The 17,123-nt window shown below is 41.2% G+C and overlaps 1 protein-coding gene across 2 annotated transcripts in view; it reads left to right on the top strand.

The window, feature by feature from the left end:
* Window positions 1-17,123, top strand: part of LOC104327596 (transmembrane protein 132B) — a 259,693-nt gene that overhangs the window by 197,961 nt on the left and 44,609 nt on the right. For both annotated transcript variants that reach the window (XM_075434871.1, XM_075434869.1), the window contains exon 5: window positions 11,430-11,573. In XM_075434871.1, coding sequence (XP_075290986.1) covers window positions 11,430-11,573 — 144 coding nt within the window. The remainder of the gene's footprint in view (window positions 1-11,429; window positions 11,574-17,123) is intronic.

Raw genomic sequence — 17,123 nt, 5'->3', positions numbered from 1 at the left:
AGGAAAGCTTGCTCTTTTCTGTGTGGTAATTGTATAGGGGTGCTTTCAACTGAAAGCACTTTTGAGCTAGAATTCTGTGTTACATTTATGAAGGCCTTTAGGTGCAACACTTTTTCCTTCTTTGTCAATCCTTCACTGAAATGATGTGTCAAAATGCCAGAGAACCTTATCTTTTCCTAAGCTGTCTTTTCTGTAAAAAGCATCTTCCCTTGTATTCGTCTGTCCCTTTAGCAGGAGCGATGACTATGCAGCAAGAGGACCCCATCAGCTGCAGTACAAGAAAGATTATGGCATTAGACCTGTCCTTCTTTCCACCGAACAACAGTAAACAATTTGAAATTGGTACTGCAAAAGGAGAAATAAATGTGTTACCATTTGGAAATCTGCCCATTTTTAGAGGAAAAGTAAAGAATGAATGGTTAACCCAGCCAATTTTAAGGAAGATAAATTTCCTTAATGAAGGCGAATAGCAAATACTCGTTCCATTTGAATAGTCCAGTAGTGGTGATCTAATTTCTCTTTGCAACTGAGTGAAGCTGTGTAATTTTGTGTCTCACATTAAGTAAAATGGAAGCAAATGGGAGACGTTTTTGTCCACTGAGATAGTTCTTGTAGATGAGTTCTTCAACACAAATTGGATAATTCTCTTCTTCCTCTCTTGCTGTACTTAGTTTATCTTTCTGGAAGATCAGTATTTTTCCCATTACTCATAACATAGCAGGTTCTAAAGAAATAGATTGTAAAGTTTGAATTTGAATAATGTCTTAATGACTTCTAAAGGCTATTTATGAAGATAATACTTTGGAAGAAAAGATAGAAGTCTTTTTTCATTTTCCTTCTGTCCTTCAGTGCCTTTAGTTGAGATGGAAAACCAAGTCAGCCACTACTTCATACAGTTTACAAACATTTTAAAACTAGAAGTTTTAAAACTATGTTGGAGCCCCTGCTTGGACTGTGTTTGGTGCTGGGAGGTAAGGACAAGGAACCGTTGTTAAAATTCTTTATCAAAGAAATATGCTATGATTTTGATATATGCTTGCTTTCATAGAACATCAAGTGGAAGACCTTTGTCTGTTTACAGTATGCCTCTATCGAAAACCAATAATACCGTCACTTTGTATTTCTATTCCTGAGAAACATTCACCCCCCTTGTCTGCCATTGTCTTGCCCCATTGCAAACCACCTGTGAGATGACCTTGGAAGCCCTCTCAAAGTGGAATGTTTTGCAGCAGTGTCATATTAAGAGGTATTCTGTGATTTATTATTCTGATTCAGCCTGGAGAAGAGGAGGCTCCAGGGTGACCTTATAGCAGCCTTCCAGTGACCTGAAGGGGCCTACAAGAAAGCTGGAGAGGAGCTTTTTACAAGGGCATGCAGGGATAGGAAAAGGGGTAATGGCTTTAAACTGAAAGAGGGGAGATGTAGATGAGGTATAAGGAAGAAATTCTTTACCGTGAGGGTGGTGAAACACTGGCACAGGTTGACCAGAGAAGCTGTGGCTGCCCCCTCCCTGGCAGGGTTCAAGGCCAGGTTGGATGGAGCTCTGAGCACCCTGGGCTGGTGGAAGTTGTCCCTGCCCATGGCAGAGGGGTTGGAATGAGGTGATCTATAAGGTCGCTTCCAACACAAACCATTTGATGATTCTGTGATGATGATTCTATGATTTTTCTCTTCAGTGGATTCAGCTATCTGTGGCCTTAGAGCATATGCTAGTATGCTATTATAATTTTCCGCTTAAGAAAGGTGACAAGTAATACAGTACTTTTTTCTTTCCTTGCATCTGTTACTGGTTGCTTTATTTGTAGCCCTCTATATTTCTTTACAGTCACTGATATTTGCTTTGCTGTGCAGCTGAATTTCAGTTAACCGACCAATAAATTAACTGTTGGAGATGTTGCATGCTCAGCATTTACTTGTTATGCAAAAAGGCCATTTAGTAGGAAGGATGTGGGAATTGGTATTTAGACTGTACAGAACCAACAGCCTGGAGACAGCAAGTTTGACTGTAACCTCTCAGAAAAAGCATGGACCCAGGACGCTGGGAATATGGATTCAGTTTCTTGATCTGTCGCTGGCCTGGTGAGATTTCTTCTGCTTCAGTTATTTTAGCTGTATAATGAAGATAACTGTCCTGTTGTCCTTGGCAGAGCCAAGAACTGTTTTTGAAGCACTGTGGAATGACAAGATACTCTAAGGAGTAATTTAAATAAATCATTCAATGTGTAATCTTTAGAACAGATGAAAGAGAGGCAGGGGAAAAGATGAAAAATTAAATAGTTTGATCCTGATTTCACAGGACTTTTACATTTGTGTAACTTCATGGTCTTTATTATAGTTACTCCGTCTTGCACCAGTCTGGCTGAGAGCAGAATCCAGTCAGTCTTTTTCTTTCTTTTAACTCCTAGGTGCTGAAAACATTCTTTAATGTGAGGAACTATGTCTCCTAAAAGCTGATGGACTCTGAAAAAATACTGATGTTCTGAAAGGAGTGGCTCAGCTTTTGACACACAGATGATATTGTCCTAGTCTGCAGGAAATAAATACACTGCACAAAAGTTCACTGAGAAATTCAGTCATGAAAACAAAAAAGGGATTTCATTCTGAGCTGGAATAAAAAAAAGTTTGTTCTTTGTAAAAGTTGAGAAAAAAAGAAATAATCATACATGGGGGCATGTCAGAATGAGGCAGTGCTTCTGAATGGGTGCAAGGTGAACAGGCTGAAAAATTAAAATCAGGAACAAAATTAAAGCCAAGAAGCAGTAAAGGAAGGAAGAAAAATACCCTCAGTAGTCCTTAGATCAGTCAGAAGACTCTCAAAAAGTCACATCAAATAAATCAATATTCTTATCTGAAAAAAAAAAAAATTTAAAATACAATATTCTCAAAGGTGTCTTTTTTACACTTTTTCATTTTTGTCAAGAAATTTTTTTTTCGTTATCAAAAAAGTTCTCAGGTGGTTCTAAACACAGGCAGGGAACATCTGCTGTAGTGTTTGTTCAAGTAGAAAGTGGATGTTGAAGACTTGAAAGGCAACGCTTTGTTCGAGTGGGGTGACAGTGCAAGGATGAGCAAGGTACCGTTGATGGATGCTCCCAAAATCAGTGAATAAAACACCAGAAAGCTTGGAGTGTGCAAGGATAGTAAAAGACTGGTGCCTGGACTGGCTACAGGTATGTCCTCCTGCTTTTTGTTTTCACTGCATCAAATACAGCAGTAGGCAGCTTTATGAAGTGGAGTAGATAAAATGCATGGTTGTCTCATCTGTGAAGTCCTTGTCACTGTAGGAAACATGCAGTGGTGTAAAAGTTGTTAGGAGTACCGTTAGCTGCGAGGCGTAAAGGAGCTAACAGTAATGTACGGGTACTGAGTGGTTGTAATTCTGAAAGCAGGAAGGGATAGAGTTTCTCTCCCCTAATTCTAGACATCAAGACTAAACTAGGCACCTGAGCCCTTTAATAGGCAATGGAGAGAGATAAAAATTCCAAAGTGTCACTTGTGCTGTCCTAAGACATGTTCCTAAGACCGGAATTGCCGGAGAATGAATCACTTGGCGCAGGCACGCTGGGGGGAGAATAGCTTTGCTGAGGGAGAGCAGGCACTGGGAAGCAGTCTGCTTCCAAAGCGTTTGTGGTCTGAAAAGCCGGTCCTGCAGCGGTGTGTCTGTGTGGTTTACGTCTGAGAGCAGTCGAATGCAAGCCTGTGAAATTACTTAAATAGGTAAAATAAGCAAGTACAGCAGCCTGGTCCTGGCAGGTAACACAGACCGTCTTCAAGAGAAAAAAAAAAATAACAGACTTCTGTGTGTAACGCATGGGGCTTTCCTGTCAGATCCATGTTCTTTGGAAAATGATATCCTCCGTTTGCAGGACAATGAATGTGAACATCTAGTAGATCTCTGTTCTGTTTTAAACTCCATAATGCCCTTCTCAAATATGCTGAAGAAGTATATGCATTTAGCTCTGTCCATAAAACACACTTCTTTATTGCATTTACTTGATACCGTTCGAGCTCTGCACTTACACCAGTGTTTGAACCGTGCTGAGGGAGAAGATCTGAAATCCAGTTCTTCTGAACGCCCTGCCTAGCACATGCTAGACAACTGTCTTCTGTCAGGGGATTTCAGAGGACTTTGCACAATGTCACAGTCGCTTTCACACGTATCTTTTTCTGCTCATAAATAGGTATTCTTAAGCCATAGCCGCTCTGTGAATGGCTCAACGAAGCAAGTCACCGTGTCCGAAGCAGAAAGAGAACCCACACTTCCCTGCATGAAAGGATGCTCGTGCAGGATGTCGAGAAGTTGTATAGACATGCTGTAATTAATTTGTGCATTCTTCTATAGCATTAAACAGCTGTTATTACAGAAGGACATGGATTTCTGCCCAGGTAGCACTCGTGGTAGAAGATGAGCACACAGATTGCAGCAGTAAACTCATGTGATACGCAACCTTATGTTTCAATGTCTGTAGTTCTGCACTTGTGAAACTGAAGCCTTTTCAAGCCGGTGAGTTGCCATCTTTCCCATTGGCAATGAATTTCCTCCAGAATACCCTCCTTCCAGCCCCTTCTGAAAGAAATTGTGGTGACTAGAAAAGGAATTAGAGAAGTGTCTGAAAGAAATTCTTCAAAATGGCTATCCGCAATGTTGTTAAATATAAGTAAGCCTGTGGGGCAAGGATACAGAGCCAGAAAACTCTATCTTTGAATACTATTGGTACTCAAGTGAATCCAATAGTTCCGTTCCATAAACTGGGCAAAGCATGGCCTCACTAGATTTTTCTGTGGAAAAAGCAATGCCTTTGAGCAGTGTTCATATTATTATTTCATGGCCATTTGAAAACAATCATTAGTGTGTCTGTTTGTACTGAGGCTTGTATCTTTGCTCCTGAGTAGCCAGCTCTATCCATTTTGTATCCTCCTGAATTCAGGGGGATGTTGTTTGATTTCAGTTGGAGGTGACCCACAATTTTACTAAGTCAGAATGTCATCATGTTTTTCTGGAGTAAAAAGGGAAAAAAACCCATCTTTAAATGAACTGTGAAATTCTAAATATGGTTAATAGTAGTTATCAATCACTTACTGTTGAGAAGAACCGGCACAAGTCTATCAGATAAATGCTCAGGTACTGTACGGATCTCTAAACACAGTCTAAATTCCAGTGTGAATGACTGGCAGAGTTTACCATACTTTTAGGCCAGCTTTAGGTCCTGTATTTTTTGATATACTAAGAGATCTTGAAACACAAGCTGGGAACTCTTGGTGCCTCTGTTCTCTGTGCAGACAACTAAAATCAGATGCGTGATATTCACTCTCCAGCTGTAAGACTTTCCCATTCATTCTACCTTGAGCATGCACTTCAGAGCAATGGTGTCATGATGTTTAACACAACGGGTTTGGAGAAGAAACTCTACTGGGACATAATGGGCTGAAGCTAAATGACATTGAGCCCAGTCTCGGGAAAGGTCTTTTGCTCATGCAGAAGGCACTGGTACTTAGCTGAGACAGTGGAGGCTGCCTGACAGGTTGCAATTACTTCTGCCGAGTGCACCAGGCTGCGTTCTGAACCTCTGCTTAATGGGGGCAGATCTGTTCTGAGTTATAAAAAATAAAATAAAACTGCCTCGGGTCATAGATGTGACAGTGTCTGTGCTTCTAATCAGGTTTCACCTTCAGCAGCAGGTTTTGCTTATTCATCCTACATAAACCTCAAAATGAGCTGAATTTCTTTCATAAAAAAAACACGGAAATGGAATAAATCTCAGCTTTAGTTTCCATGAACTCCATGACAGAATAACCACTCCGGCTGATCGTGCGTGCTCAGATAAGAGCTTCCTTCAGTGTATCTGTGGCAAAAAGACAAGTTATGAAAGAAGATTGCACTTTGGGGTCTCTGTATCATGCTTTTTTTTGTGCTATAGCAAATTGTTTTTGCAGCGCACACTGTAATATACATCTAGAATAATATTCAATTAGGGTAATAGTTGCTGCTTACATTGTTCTGTAAGAATTGGTGATTAAAGACCACTCTGTATGGTTCAATCTGCATTAATTAATTCTCCTGCAGAATGTATGCACCTGCCTGTTCTTCCTTTGGGATCCCAATAGGAAGTAAAGCTATTGTGCAGGTAAACAAAGGAGATAAAGGATGACCTTTAACTTTGACACGACAGCCTGCAGGATTCGTGATTTGCCATCTGTCATAACCGATCACTCCCAATAACGAGGTGCTGGATAAGGAGCTGGAATGAGCAAACAGCCGGAGACAGCCGGAGGTTGGAGGGGAGGGGGAACGGCCGTCTGGCAACACGCGTGCTTGTCGGGGCAGGAGGACTCGTGCGTGGTCACACTTCAGGCCTCACTGACACCCGAAAACTTGGTAAATAGTTGATTCCACAAGCGGCTCCACTGAAATGATGTTTGCGGAGTAAGGAATTAACTGTTGCTCCCCCCATTATTAGGACTCACAGTGTAACTCCTTTCACATGCACAGCCTCTGCGGACTTGAGGCAAGTCCTGGGCGGGCGGGATTGCGGGTTCAGCCCAGGAATAACGACTGCTCAGCCATCTGTCGAAGCCGCTCGCAGCGCTCCTGCTAGCGGGACTGTGGAGTCCAGCTCCTTGGCACGCAGTGGACTGACCGTACGAGTGTAGGGAGGAAAAACGTGAGCTCTTTGCAAGATTTTTCGTGTTTTCTGATATTTCATAAGCACATAATCCCAGTTGTTTGTTCTCACCGTTGGGTGACAAAATGGTGTATCTTACCTGGTATAATGGTGGAAAATATAAATAGCTTTGTAGCAACCAGGCTTCATTAATATGTATTGGAAACCTAAAATGGTATTCAGCTATGAGGGGGAAAAAGTACAGAATTGCTTTGAATTATAATAATTTCAGCAAAGCATCTAATTTATATATTAAGTTTTCTTAACGGACTTATATTGCCTTGCTTTTTGATCTGAAGAAAAAGGTGGTGAATAATTTATCAAGTAAAAAAAACTCCCCTAGCCCAGCCCACACGTCACAATCTGCCCTATAATTTACATTTTTTAAGAGATGCCATTTCCAGGCAGGAGAACTGGTTCCTAAAGGTGCCTTCTAATATTATAAATGTATTTTTGCGAGGTACACTCTGGAGAAAAAAAATAATAATGAAGGAATGCAATTCTGCAGACAAATGTTTCAGCTCTATGCCTTCTTCAGTAAAGACAGTCATTTCAACTAAATGCCAAAAGGCATTTAGCTGTAGCATTTGTCAGTGGAATAGGGTTGACTTTAGGTTTCCCTCCTGATTTACAATTGACTGTTTATTGGGTTTACTGTACTGTAGCGTGTTTTGTTAACCTCTGAAAAAACACATCCAGCTTGTGCATTAATCACAAGGATGATATCTGTCACGGTAGACAGGGTTGGTGTGGGGCTTTTGTGCCTGGCCAGGCTTTATGGAAAGGATGCTGGCTGCTCCCAAAGGGGCAGGAATGACGTGCTGGAGGCTTCAGACTGGGGTCCTGGCTCCTGAGATGGTTTCTTGGGACACACATCATCTATTTCTCCACATCTTTATTTTTCAGTCTGAAGAGGGGGGGATAACTGTGTGGTGTCGTCTCACAGTGGCTGGGTGACCTGCCGTAGAGTCACATGTCTAAGGAGGAGTTAGGTTGGTGTGGTGGTGTTTAAAGGCTAATTCCCTGGAGTTCCTCAGCTGGTTTGTGTCTACCTATTGCAGTCAGTCCTCAGTAATCCCTGCTTCTGGTCACATGCATAGGTAACAGCAGTGTTGGTAGTCACAGCTCTGTCATGACTCTTGACACATCTCCCATTCACATTTTCCCCCCATTTGTCCAAAGCAATGAGTTGTCAAACATTTACTACGGCTATGTGCAGGGTTTATTCATATTTAAATAAAGCCATTATCCTGGCCTTGAATTTCAGTAGTTTTCTGCTCTTCCTCTGGAGTATTTTTCTCAGTAGTGCCATCTAATCAGCTTTAGGTTTTAATTAAACAGCTGTCATTTGCTTCCTAGTTCTGTTGCGACCTGATGTTGTATTAAATTTTAATTTAGCCCAGGCTGGATAAGAAGTAGATTCCTTCAGACAAGAAAGAAACGCTATTAGCAGGTTACAGTTGTAATTAAGAAGAGCTCTGCTGAGGTGCTAATGCATTCGGGTACAGAGAAGGAGCTGGAGATAAACATGCACATAATTATTATTCAGGGATAGAGCCTGCAATACGAGTGCGAAGGTTCCACCTGGGCTGCTTGAACTGAAGGTTTTGGTCAAGATATTGCAGCTGAAACCCTTGACAAAAGAAATAGGAAGGGATTCCTGGTTTTTCACCTGGGCCCTTGCAGTGTCAGCAGTTAGAGCTTGGTGCTGTCGTCCCTGGGTGTTGTTCCAGATGTTTCACTGATGCTGTGCTGCGTGGGAGGACCTGCCTATGTAAATAAACATTATTACCCCTCTCTGCATTTCAGATGCTGTTAGTAATAACCAGCACAGGTATCTTAAATTCAGTTAACAACTTTTTTTCTGCAGTAAACCCTATCATGGAAATATAAAACAAGCCTAACAGAATCTAGATGAAATGCCATTACTTGTTGAAGATGCACTAAAAAAAAAAATAGCCTGTTTATAAATCGAATGGACAGTCAATTAGTTCAGTTCTGCCTTCATGTTTCTTCCTCAGAGGAAATATATTTTTTCCATCTATAAATAGCCAGCTCTTAAAAAGGTCTTTACACAGCCTATTATACTTGTGTAACACTCGGCCCAGGCATCACACATCTGAAATATTGATTTATGTAGTAGAATTGCTTACCAGTGAAATGTGGTTTTTGTGAAGCAGCACCAGCTAATTAGTACAGTGGGTACCTGTACGCGCTGGGAAGGAGGGAAGGTTCAGGGCAGTGCTTATGTCAAGAGCAGGATGAGCATATTTCAGAGCAGCCATAAATAGCGGAGTTGCGAGGTGTCTCTTCTAAGACCTTTTTTCTCATGTTCACCTTCACAGGGAATTTACAAAAGGAATGCAAATGTCCTTATAAACTTTGCATTATCCTTCAGAGCGTCAAAGCCTGACTTCAGCTTGGTAGCTGAGCTGCATGAGAGTTAAAAGGAGACTAGAGGTTTTGTTTATCCCGTGTCACATACGAGGGTCAACGCAAGGGTGAGACAACAAACAGTGTGAAAGCCAGAGGAGAAATTAGTTCAGGCCTGTTGAGAACCTGGTTCCAAGTCCACTGAAAGCCAAAGAAGCCTTTTGTCTATGCCTCAGTAGGGCTTTGGATCACACCCTGACTGCGGCCAAGTGCTGCCTGCCCCTGACACGTAGGAGTTACTCAGCTGTGCTGACAGAGAGTGGGTTTGGAAGTAGGGTTAGTTGCGTGTTCGTCATTTGTGACCTTGGCAAAAATACTCTTTCCCCTGATGCACTGAAGAAGACTGACTGTTGTTGAAGAAAGGCTTAGAAATAGCATACTGGCAAACTGCTTCTTGGGAGCGTTTTGACACAGGACCACCATGTCTTCATCGTAGATTTGGCATACGTTTATATTGGATCGATGGCTTAGGATTTGTGGGATATTTGCTGTTGGTTTGGTGAAACCTCTTCTCTGACATGCTTGTGGATGAAGCACTCTCTGTTCTCTGAGACACGTCTGTCTTGTACAACCTCTGTCCACCTGAGGTGCATATAATCTTTTACTTTCACCTGGCAGGGCACTTTTTTCTTAGTTTTGTTCAAACCTCAGTCTTTGTAAAGGTTTTGTGGCTGTTCTTTCACACTTCCACTTTTGTCACATACTTCTCTCTTTCCCAGTGTCCCTCCCTCATGGATGGCAGCTGGTTATAAATGAGCCCATTCAGCGTAAGCAACTAGACAGTCATTTACTGTGCAAAACATCTGGTTTGTGCCTCGCAGAGAACAGAACAAAGACAGTATATTTATTTCATGAGGTATTATTCAGAAAAGCATTTCTATTCAGGACAACACTTAAATGCTTAAATCACATTGAAGTCTAAGTGTCAAGTTGAGCACATACTTTTAGTGCTGTTCTGAACAGAAATGGACTCGAGTACATGCTTAAATGCTTTTCTGGAACATGACTGCCCATAAAGCTCTAGTAGACTATATTCGTTAGCTGGCACTAGTGTTATTAGTACTTCAAGTCATTTAATTCAGGGTGCTTTCTGTAGAAGTTTCCGAATATTGATTAATAATACATCTTCGTTGCAAGTATTTATTGGCCTTCTCCAGCTGTCCTTAGCTTGTGGTCAATGCCCATTATTTTCTATCAATCTAGCTAGCAGACAGAAGGAAATGGTAGTGAATATATCTCCCTATGCAAGCTGCCATCAAATTTTCCGCTAAAATCCATTTCTTCTTCCACCAATTCTAATACTGGAATTTAAAGTTAGATTAGTTTGAAGCAATTTTTCTTTTTTCTTCCAACTGGCGAGCAATTAATTTTATGGAAGTTGAAAAATGAAAAGCAGATTGATTCAAAGCAGTATTTCCTATTGTAGGCTTTTCCAGAAGGCCAAACTGAACCTCTCTGGAAGCGCCGACCGTTCCTTGCCCGCATGCGTGTCACGCTTTGGGCCTGCAGTAAGCACTGCTGAAGCAGAGACAAGCTGCTCCGTAGGCCTTGGGAGGCTCTTCCCCTGCAGCCTGCGTACCTGCTTACGCAAGGCACGGACCTCTGTAGCAACTCATTTGGAGTAATTAATCAAACTGCAGCCATACTGAGACACAGAGGAGGGCTGTGTTAATGGAGTCATTAGAGTGCCAGCACTGTGAATTCATCAGGATTACAGACAAATATGGTAAAACATCTCTAGGTGGGATTTTGATGGGGGAAGATTAAAAAAAATTCTATATGGAGGGCATTGTTTACTTTGTAATACCCTACCTCATGCATCGTTTTCTCATCGTGTATTCATGTCCTGAAAAGGCAAAATAGTCGACTCGCAATACTGTTAACTAGAAGAGTAAGGAAGAAATGCTGTTATTGTAATGCTTGATAATCACCTCCTAAATCACTGGCAGGATTTGGGGCAAAGGGGTGGGAAGAGTCACCGACACCCTTCGGAGATACTACCCGAATAGTGCCATGGTTCTGCCACATCACAGGTGTGCCTTCGCATGTAACTGCGTTACAGATTTCATTGCCACAGCAGCCAAACCTGGAAATGGGCTCAAAAAGAGTAAATCCATATGTTTGTCAAAATCAGGACTTGGTCCAGATGCAACTTTTGGCTTCGAAAGTTGTTAAACCATTGACTGCAGGGAAGTTGAAGAGTGTGAGCAAGGCGGGATTGCTCCTCTGCCCCGTCCCTGTCAGAGGCAGGGTTTGAGTTCACCAGTCTGTGGCGTTCTCATGGTTTCATGCTCCTCTAACGCCCGTCCCTCCTTTGTGTGTGTGTGCATACAGGACACGGAAGTCCTGAACACGGCCATTCTGACAGGCAAAACGGTGTCTGTTCCAGTCAAGGTGGTTGCTGTGGAGGAGGATGGGTCCGTGGTCGATGTTTCAGACTCCACCGAGTGCAAATCAGCTGATGAAGACGTCGTAAAGGTAAGGCACCCACATGAGGCATAGAATGGAGTTTTTGTCCTTTTCTCCTCCACCACCGCTGTATTGGGATCTCGCTCACACTCTGGGTTTTACATGGTCCCATCATTTTACAGTCATGGCTGTTTCTGCGGTGGCGGGTTGTTTCCACTGTGCGATGAGGAGAGTGGTCTCCAGAGGTCACTCAGGGTTAGTACGTTTCCATAAACTGATGTGGACCAGTTTGTGCTGCTGTGTTCCATATGGTGTGGCAGAAGAGAGCCATGGATCCTGAAAGAGCAGTCCCAGTCTTTCTGCGCTGGCCAGCCAGTGCTCGTGAGAAAGAATGTGTTGTCTGATACATCCACTTGGGAAACGTCAACTCCCTGCACAGGGATCTTGGTTCTTGTGTGGCTTTTCTGTGTCCATGATTTAATAGTAGTAACGGCGTAACCTTGTTGTAACAAGGTTTCCTATGCGCTTCTGACTGCATCACCTGCTTTCCAGTCAGGAGTTTCTTATAAGTAAAGATACTGAATTGTACCAAAATCTGGAGGAGCATGACAGAGAATAGAAAACAACAACCATATTGCAAATATTCTCAAAATGAGAGCTGGGAGCTTTTAAACAATGTTATGTTTTGCTTTTTTAAAATAATGTGTTCAGCTGGTTCTCTCTCCCTGACATTGAGATGAAAATAGCGTTAATGTGACTTTATCAAGGCATTGACAGTATGACTTCTGACACCATTGCACAGCTTTCAGCTTTTAGCTTATTATTATTTTTAGGCATAAAAGAGGTACTTTTGAATATGTTTAATAGGTTTATTTGTTTTATTATGTGGTTTGTGGACATTTTTTTCTTGTTTTAAGTGGACTTAAGAATTGGCTACAATGAATTCTTTATAGGGGTGGGGGTTTTTGGTATTACTTATGAGTTTCTTAGGGTAGTCCTAGAAAGATAGTTCCTTTGTCCGAATTCCAGGGAAGTTCTGTATAATATATATAAATGCTATAAAAATAGGGTAGTGTAGTCAGTCTTTTTACATCTAGTAGTCCTGTAACCTGCTTATCATAAACTGTCTCTGTAGCTTTCAAGAAACAAGTTCCTCCTCATATTCTAGCTATCAATTGTGTCATGTGTGAATGTGTTCCAGGCTTCAGCACTTACTTTTCTTCAGATTGCATTTGAAACCCACATCCTATGCCTGTGTACTTTTAACCTATTATTGTAACCTCTTTGTAGATAAGACTGCAAAGGTCCTAATAGATAGCTTGTACTTTGTCAGATAAATTTTCATGTTCCTTAGCTGGCTAAAGAATTGCACACAGCAAAGCTATTTATTTTGAAGATGATATGCTGGAACAAAAAATTCACCTTCTTATTTTTGACAACGCTGAATAAGCTTGCTACCAATCTTTGGAATAAATTACATCCTCTAAAACAATCAAAATTTCATTACATTTTAGGTCCAACAGCAATGAAATTCCTTTGCAGTGAAAGAGCTTACAGAGCAACTGTACATTTTGTAGATACTTCCGCTTTCTGAGACCTATAGGTAGGTGAAAGATGACATCCGTTTGATCCTAGGTAGCTATAGGAAAGCCAAGATGGGTTTGGGTAAAAGCCCTTTAGTCAGGCAACCTCTGCTTGCTTCCAGCTTTTTTCATTAAGGTTTATCTCCATTTAACATGAAGGCAAATCATTCATAAATAAGATTCAAGCTACTGGGCAAGGGTGCATGTGCCATTGTATCCTCAGAGAAGTTGATATCTTGGGGCTTAGTTGTAAACTAACGATGCCTAGCAGTTGTCAGACCTCAAAGCATTTTGCAAAGGACATCAGTGTAATCTTCTCTTTTCATGAAAGTAACTGCTCTGATGTTTAGCCTCAGCCAGTGATGGAATAGGTCTCTTGAGTCTCTAGCCTGTGCTCTAGCTTCTATATTTTCCCTTATATATCAGATGGGGAAAGAAAAAAACCACATTTTCCTTTTCTGGAAACCAAATTTGCTTGAAAGTCCTTACCAGAAAGTACATGAATCAATATCTTTGTTTATGACTAACTTAATTGTGAAAGGAACCGACTACCTGGAAAAATTTTGCTTTTTTTTTTTTTCCCCATGTACCATACAGCTATTATCTGATTAGTGGCTATTATTTATCAGTTGAGAAGTGTGAACAATGAATTGTTCATAGTATAAACTCAAGCACCAAGTTATGTATCATCAGTATACTGCTGAGACTGTCTTTTCTTTGCATTTTAGAAAACCAAATCCAGATGGTGTATGTTGACTTTTGTTGACAAAAAGATGGTGTATGTTGACTTTTGTTTCTATTAATTGAGTTTTTAGTATTTCTAGGACTTGCTGTAGTTAGAGAACAATGGACTGAATCAAACAGGAAGAGGTCAGGAAAAAGACTGCCATTCCTCTTCCACTAACAAAATTAGTATCTGCAGACGTTAGGGAGATGTTGCATTTCGAAACACTGCCTGTTGAAAGTCCCCTTAGTTCAATCCGCAGTTGTCCATATGGATATCCTGTCAAAGCTGGTTGTGAAGTGAGTTGTTCTGGTTCCCAAATTTAAAAAGTCCACTGAAGCTGGCAACTAAATAAGGCTTGACATGACCTCGGTGAGCAGAGACAAGATTTCCACTTGCAGTTGTGGATTTATACACTTCAAGAGAGCACAGCTCTTGCCCTTTGACCATCTTCCTTTCTCGCTTGTTCAAAACGGGCTGTATATCTAGGTGGAATTAGACCTGCTCCAGAGCTCCTTCAAGTTGATGAGTGTCCTCCCATTCCTTTCAGTGATCTGGATAGAGCACACCAAAACACAGGCCAAAATTCTACACAGGTTTTACAGGATTTGCACTATAATTTCGGTTTTTTTTGGTAGTGACTAGGTTGATGTAAATCAGGCCTTCATTTGACTGCTCTGTGAGATTATTTGGGTATCAAATCACTAACAAAAGAGAATGCCTCAGGGACTCTTTCCCAGACCTGATACCTGGCTCTCTAATATATTGACTCGATGAGCAAAACCGAGAGGACTGAATGTGGGCTTGGCTGAGTTCATCTTGCCTCATCCTGCTGATGTAAAATGGGACTAATATTATTTTTGTGAAAATCGCAGCATCCTTAGAATGGGTTTTGGGCGCAAATTACTGAGAGGTGCTCTCAGACTGAATGCTGTTCAGGCATAATTTTTTAACTGGAAATATGTGTATTGGTTGCAAGACTGAATCCATAACGATTAATTAGCTGAGTTAAAATTTAGTACGGGGTTTATGTGCCTGTATTTTTTCAGGAAAAAGCATGTTGCCTTTACAAGCCCCTCTGGTAAAGTCAGTATTGACTTTGCTTCCAAATTTGTGTTGCCTTTTCTATACAGGTCGTACTGCTAAACCCTCTTATTAGTGTTGTCAGGCATTTTGGATGTAATTGCCTAATCTTAAGCTTCTTTTCACTGTTAATTCTGCCTTTATTGTTTCTTTGTAATTGGAGAGATATCCATATTCTTTTGGGCAGAACAGAGAGCATTGCATTCTTAACCTTTTATTTCTGTTTAATAGCTAATGATTTAATAGACAATTAATGACACAATTCTTTGATCACTGTTGTTAACACCATTATTTTCAATTAAGACACGAGGAATTGAAGCTAGTTTAAATAAAAACAGACTTTGGCCTGGGCTATTATGTATTTATACAAAATGTGCTTATCCAGGCAGCTACTAGATATCACATGGATATTAATAGTACTCAGAGATGGTCAAATAGACAGATGATGTACAAGTGATTTATTTGTAGGCAAGAGATGTGAATCTTTCCTATTCTAAGCCATATATTCCTTCAGCCTAACAGCTTAATAGCTTCCCAGCAAGAGAATATTTCAGTCTACGTTTTTCAAAGCGTAGATAATTAGTGGTAAATATAATGGAACACACCTAGTACTTTTTGACCTTTCATTTTCCGACCTTAGCATGGCTTGATCCTTGAAGGAATCTCACAGGTAAATTTGCTCAGTTCAACTACAATCCCAGGTCGCTACAATTGCTGGTCCCTACTGTTGGACATAGGTCATAATACTGAAGAACCGTTTTAACTTTAACTGCTGCCCTCTAAAGTATTGTGATGGAAACATGACTGTAAGTCAGTGAAACCCTTCTGCTTATTCCATTATTGGAAAGGAGCATTTAATGCAGTTGGCATTTGAGGGAAAAGATTGGCTTTATGATTAAGGCACTGAAATGCTTCTCAGCATTAATTTCCTAATCTCTTGCTGATTTCCTGTGTGACTGTGGGTAAATCACTCATTCCCCTTGGAATCTCGCTTCCTTATCTGCAAACAAGGCGGAGAAATGCATCCTTTTCCCGGCCTTGGCCTGCCTTATGTGGTTTCTGAAGCTGTTGTTGGCTCTGAATGGACAAAGTCCTTATCTTCACTAGAGTCTCATTAACTTCAGTGGTCTTCTGCCACAGACTCACTTGAAGGACTTCTCTCCTAGTGTCCCACTTTTCCTGCAAACCACAGCTAAATAGGGTTGTGAAGGTGAAAAGAAGTGGTGGAAACTCAATAGAATTGATGCACCAATTATTCAGCTACGCTGGTGATGGGCAATACACTGAGAGGTAAAGGAGCTGTAGGCATGGTGGGATGAACCTTTGTATATGTATGCTGAACCATGGGGCCTCAGTCTTCACAGGTGGGGGCAAAAAAGACTTGAAGGAAAAGATTAAAACAGTTGGACTATGGAAAGGACTTCCTTGCTCATCCGTCCTGCCAGGAAGTATAAGCGCTGCTGAAGTTTTGCTCGCCTGTTACAGTGGGTTTCAGTTGCTCCCCACTGGCCTTCGAGCCGTAGTTAGAGGGAAATCAAGAGTTAGACCAACATCAGTGGTGGAGGGAACACCTTGAGGTGGCTGTATTACAGAGGGAAGTCTAACCTGAGGGGTTTTGGCACAGTCAGTCTTTACAGCTGCTTAAAAGCTCCAAGCAAGGTTGACGCACTCCTTTTTCCTCCCTGTAGAAGCGCCTTTAAAAGCCTGAACCGTAGTAATTTCACATGAAGAAAAATTCTGAAAACATTGTAGTTACGTGGTAGTCATAAACATCACCCACAAAGCATCATCAAGTGAGGAAATTGTAATGAGGACAGCTTCTCAGTCCAAATGTTTATCTCAGTAGTCTACAAATGAAAGGGAGACAGCTGCCCAATTAATTCATTCTTAGATTAGTCATGTTTTCGTGTCCTTTGCAAGTTACACAGAAATTGACTGATGGTTCAAATTAATCTCTGCAGTAATTCAAAAGACTTCCATAGAGTTACACCATGGACTAATTTAGCTTAATTTTTTGTAACAGAAAGGGCCCTCAATGGAACAGAAGGGAGTCAGAGGGCCTCATCCTGCCCATTTCTGCCCACGTGTAAAGTGCAGTAGAAATACGCTCAATGTGCCCAGGCAGAGGCATTAATTAAGAACAATGGTGCTTCAGTAATATACCATGAACTCCATCTGTGCGAGAATGCACTTTTCTTGTTAGCTTGCTAGAGGAAAGCACTTCAGTGA

Source organism: Opisthocomus hoazin, chromosome 13, assembly GCF_030867145.1.
Source record: "Opisthocomus hoazin isolate bOpiHoa1 chromosome 13, bOpiHoa1.hap1, whole genome shotgun sequence".
In the NCBI taxonomy this organism is placed as follows: Eukaryota; Metazoa; Chordata; class Aves; order Opisthocomiformes; family Opisthocomidae; genus Opisthocomus; species Opisthocomus hoazin.
Note: the sequence above shows the minus strand (reverse complement) of the source record. Positions and strands in the feature narration are given on the sequence as shown.